The 5729-nt window shown below is 35.4% G+C and overlaps 1 protein-coding gene across 1 annotated transcript in view; it reads left to right on the top strand.

The window, feature by feature from the left end:
• Positions 1 to 5729, top strand: part of LOC110315738 (vomeronasal type-2 receptor 116-like) — a gene marked incomplete at its 3' end in the record, with an annotated part of 32245 nt that overhangs the window by 14611 nt on the left and 11905 nt on the right. The window contains 2 exon segments of the mRNA XM_021189717.1: positions 1 to 510; positions 2057 to 2284. The exon segment at positions 1 to 510 is cut by the window's left edge and continues 89 nt beyond it. Of these exon segments, the coding sequence (XP_021045376.1) occupies positions 1 to 510; positions 2057 to 2284 (738 nt within the window).

Raw genomic sequence — 5729 nt, 5'->3', positions numbered from 1 at the left:
TCATCAGCAGATGTGATTGTAATTTATGGACCCATTTCTTTGATATTAATTTTAATAGAAAGTACATTTAGAAAGTACCATATGGAAAAAATTTGGGTTATGAATTCAAAGTGGTATTGCCAAAACTTGGAACTATATACTATGTTAGAATTATCCCATGGGGCTCTTATTTTTTCACCCCATTATGAGGAGATTGCTGGTTTCAAAAAGTTNATGCAAGAAGCCACACCTATCAAGTACCCAGAAGATATTTTTCTTCATTTATTATGGCACTGGCATTTCAAATGCTCATTATTACATTCTGAATGTAAAATCTTTGAAAACTGTCTGCAGAATGCCTCTTTGGAATTGTTGCCAGGGAATATGTTTACAATGACCATGACTGAAGAGAGTTACAATGTGTATAATGCTGTATATGCAGTGGCCCACAGTCTGCATGAGAAGACACTCAGTGAAATACAATTTCAACCACAGGCAAATATTGATAGGATTTTGTTATTTCCCTGGCAGGTAATGTGAAATTCCTTGTAATTTAAACTCCCAAATATGACATGAGATGCTTTAACAGCTCTCAGACTAGTTATGCCAAATTACTTTTTCCATTCAATAATCTACAAGTGGTAGCATATATTTCAGTGCCTAGATATCAATGTATTTATATGTCTATAAACATGATAAGTGCACCTGTAGAAGATTGCATTTAGCAGAATAATTCTTATTTTGGTAGAAAAATATGGATAGTTCTCTTTGTAATTTCTCAGAAGGAAACCCAGGTTTTCAATGATGCACCTAACCCTAAAGAGGTTTGATCTCTCAGGGTGGGTAACATGCAGAGAAAGCTCCAGCATCTCACAGAAGAACGTGATGGGCAACAGGGATATGGCTTTTCTGAGGGATAGCCTAGAAAGAAGAGCTTCAATCAGGATGGAATTGGATAACTAAACTTAAAATAATATGAATAATAGAAAAATAATTATCTAGACCCACCTTATAAAAGGAATTTAGTAAGTAAAATTATTACTTTCAGAAGAAAGGTGATTAGAGAGTAAAGAAAATGAAAATATTGATTAAAGAATACATTACTAGAGATGAACAAGAATAATTTGTTTTTCTTTATTCTGACCTATACTTAGTAGTAGTGGGTATTCACTGTTGTCAGTTTTACTGCATCTGGAATTATCTTAAACCCCCAAAGCCTGCTTGTGGACGTTGTACATCGTGGTGCGCACTAGGCTCCGCACCACGATGTACAACGTCCACATATAGGCCAACTGTGCCCCTCTGGATTCCATACAAGTTATTAAAATATGTAGATCTTGGATAAAAATTCATGTTAGACTGCCCTGTCTAATTTGCAAACTGCTATTACATTCTACATTGTTAAGTTTACTAAAATCTGATTTTTATAAACTAAAGAGTCTGGATACAAAACAAAGAAAATCAAGTATTCATATTGATTTTACATAAAATACATCCAACATTTCTGGATGCCATTAGAAATTTTGTGTGTTGTAAATCACTCTTGATTATCCACCAAAATCAAATTAAGTCATCTTAAATATTAAGGCAATGAAAATTTCAGAAAATCTAAGGAGATAGCTAGTTTTCAAAGAAGTTGAGATTTGTTTACTATGCAGTTCTTGATCATTTTTCAGTATTTGGCATAATACTAAAACAATTAAAAAGTAATGGAGCAAAGTGTACTCCTTTCCTGTTATTGTACGGATTCTTAGAATTATATTAAATTCCAGTAGATTATAATGGTAGAAATGATATACTTAAAACCTTTTTTTTTTTGAAAGTGTGAAATTTGTTTTCCTTGATTGTTTGTCACTGCCTGACAACTTATATTCTATACAAACTGACATATACAAAACCGAATATTTATATTCTCCCAAGCTTTCCTTTGTTCAACCAAATAGATTATTAATTAAAACAGCATTAACGTGTATATTATATACTAGATACATTAACAGTTGGGAAATTTCTTCTTAGTTATAATTCAGTTATGACTGTATAACTGCAATTTCATGAGAGGATTTCATAAATGTTTTAGCTTCACCCTTTTCTGAAGAAGATTCAAGTGAAAAATTCTGTTGGTGACCAAGTAATTGTGGACTGGAAAAGGAAGGCAGATCCAGAGTACGATATTACCAACATTTGGAATTTCCCAACAGGTCTTTCATTACTGGTGAAAGTGGGTACATTTGTTCCCAGTGCTCCCAAAGNGGAACAATTGTCAATGTCTGAATATATGATTAATTGGCCCATAGGATTTACAGAGGTGGGTGTGTTTCTAATATAAGTAAATGTTATATGTTTCTGGAATCTGAGATGGTATTATTGACCACATCTATACACTAAAATCTATCAATCTTAAGATTTTTACTGATGACTTATTCTAGTGGATGTTTTAAATATTTTCCAATTATGTATTAATCTTATAATTTAAAGGAGGGATATTAATTAGACCTTTCTGAGGTAATTGTAATAAAAGAGATATCAGGATGTTTATATTGACTTCCTGAATCATAGGTAAATTTATTTTCAAAACAACATAAATTGCATTAACCTGACGAGAAGAATCTTAGTAGGAATAATATTTCCAAACTTCTTTCATCAAGAAAAAACAGTCAAGTATTGTACTTTAAATGTGCTTACATATGAGGGACTGTTATAATGAGAGTGGATTTATTTCCCTAATTTGTGAATTAAAGAGAAAGAAATTAGTGAAACAACACTCTTCAGAATAGTCAATAGGCTTTCACTATTAGTGAAAGTGGGTACATCTGCTCCCAGTGCTGAGGAACAATTGTCGGTATCTGAATATAGGATTAATTGGCCCAGAGGTGGTTATGTCGCTAATAAAAGTAAATATTATGTTTCTGAATACAATGACCCTTGGTTGCTATTATGGACCACATCAATACCCAAGCAAATCAAAGGATCTGAATGACAATAACCTCAAGTGCCTGAATAAAGAAACTGAAGATTTCAGAAAATAGAAAGATCTTCCACTCTCATAAATTAGTTGGATTAACCTAGGGACAATGAACTATATTTTTGACTGTTACCAGAATTCCGCATATTTAACAAAGGGATATCCAAATACAATGCAATTCCTATCTAGAGTTCCACACAATAATTTACAGACATTGAAAGAGCAATTATCAAATTCATATGGAAGAACAACAAGTCAGGATGCAAAAAATGAACCTTACTAATAAAATAATCTCTGAAGGAATTTCCACCCTTGGTCTCAAGTTGAACTATAGATCAATGATATAAAAATTGCATTGTTTTGAAATCGAAACAAGGTAGTTGATCAGTGGAGTAAAATCCATTCCCAGAAGAACACTTATAGACACTTGATTTTTGACAAAAAGTTAAAAAAAAAAAACATACAGTGAAAAAAGAAAGCATCTTCAGCAAATGATTCTGGTCCAACTGGATATCTGCTTTGTAGAACAATGCAAATAGACCCGTATTCATCACTCTTCAAAATACCCAAGTTGAAGTGGATCAAAGACCTCACCATAATACCAGATACACTGATTCTAATTGAAGAGAAATTGGTGAATAGCCTTGAACCATTGGTGAAAACGACAATTTCCTGGGTGGATCACGGAACAGTTAATAGATGGGACCTCATGACCCTGAAAACCTTCCATAAAGCCTAGAACACTATCAAAGGGGCAAACATGGGAGCTGGTCATCTGGGAAAAGATCTTCACTAACCCTGCATCCAACAGTGGTCTAATATTTCAAATAATAAGGTACTCAAGAAGTTAGATTCCAAAACTTAAAAATTGAAAAACCCAATTAAAAAATGTGATAAAATGCTACACAGAGAAATTTCAAAAGAGGAGTCTCAAATGTACTAGAAATGGTTAAAGATATGTTCAACAACATTGGCAATCAGGGAAATATAAATCAAAATGCCCCTGAGTATCAGTCTGGCACAAACAAAATGGCCAAGACAAAAACTGAAGACATAGCTTCTCTTATGAGGACATGGAGAAATGGGAACACTAGTCCATTGCTGTTGAGATTGCAAACTTATGCAAGCACATAGAAAAGCAATCTGGTAGTTTCTCAGAAACCTGTAAATAGTACTACAAGAAGACACAAATATACTACTCCTGGGCATACACCCAAAACTGTTCCACCATATTAGGACATGTGCTCCACTATGTTTATAGTAGCCTGATTCATTATAGCCAGAAACTGAAAACAACCAGATATCCCTCAAAAAAGGGGGAAAAGAAGGATAAAAGTAAATGTGGTTCATTCACAAAATGTTATACTATGCAGCTATAAAAATTAGGACATTAAAATTTCCAAGAAATTGGATGGAACTAGAAAATATCCTCAATGAGGTAACCCAGACTCAAAAGACATGAGTAGTATGTACTTACTTAAAAGAAATATTAATGACTAAGAACATGATAGACATTTTAAAATCCATAGACCCAAAGAAACTAAACAAAGAAGGGAGTCCAAATCGAGGATACTTGAATCTCACTTAGAAGGGGTATAAAATAGTCAGAAGAGGTAGATGGATGGAGGTAACTTTCTGTGATAGGGAATGTGGTAGNGAATGGTGGTCTCAGTATCAGGTCTTAGAAGAGTCAGGAGAGATGTTCAGTTAGTCAGGAGAACGAACGGTGACCTGTACCTGCCAGGAGTGGAGGAGTTGGGCAAATATCAACGAAAAGTCAGAGACATGGCATTAAGAAGGCCACTATTAGTTAGTGCATGTGACGATAACTAAGATCAATAGCACTGCAGTTATGGAACATAAAGAGGGCACCTCCAATAGCCAAGCATTTTCAGTAGTGGAGGGATAAGTACAACATCATAGCCACCATATTTTGACCCAAAATTAGTCCTAGCTACAAGAAATGCAGTGATGTTGCTGAGACTGAGAGAATGGCCAACCAGTAACTGGTCCAACTTCAGAAGAACTCCAGTGCCAAGTATCAATCCCTGACACGAATAATGATAGCTGTTATCCTTTAAAAAAGGAACCTATCTAAACTGTCCTTCAGAGGCTCCAACCAGCAGCTAGCTGAAACAAATGAAGATACCCACAGCCTAACACTGGACAGAGTTACCGGACAATTATGGAAGTATTGGAGCATAGAATTGTTTAAGAACTACACAGGAAGACCAAGAGTCACATAAACTTGATGCTTGGGGAATCTCACAGATTGAGTCAAAAAATCAGAGTGTATATGGGTTGAATTTAGCCTCATACACCCCCAATATATGTAGCATATGTGCAGCTCCATATCTATATGAGTTCCCCAAGAGCTGAAGTGGGGGTTGTCCTTAAGCTGATAACTCTCTGGAGAATTCATTCCACAACTGAGCTTCCTTCTTTGGCCAGAGAGGGAGAGGATGATGCTAATCTTGGAGAGTCTTTGTGTGCCAGGGTGGTGGGATACACAGTGGTTGCACACCCTTCCAACAGAGAAAGGGAAGGCGGACTCTTTGGCGATGAACCAGGAGAGGCAGCATTTGATATATAAATGGAGTAAAAATTAATGGAAAAAAACTAACATGACAAATGGCCTATACAACTTGTGGGTGGTGGCAGTTGATCCTAAGTTGTTTAAGAGTTTATGGTGAGACTCTGGAAATCAATCTGGCGGTTCCTCAGAAAATTGGACATAGTACAACCAGAGGACCCAGCAATACCTCTTCTGGGCATATACCCAGAAGAT

Source organism: Mus pahari, unplaced genomic scaffold (assembly GCF_900095145.1).
Source record: "Mus pahari unplaced genomic scaffold, PAHARI_EIJ_v1.1 scaffold_9506_1, whole genome shotgun sequence".
Lineage (NCBI taxonomy): Eukaryota > Metazoa > Chordata > Mammalia > Rodentia > Muridae > Mus > Mus pahari.
This window is presented reverse-complemented; position numbering and strand designations above follow the sequence as displayed.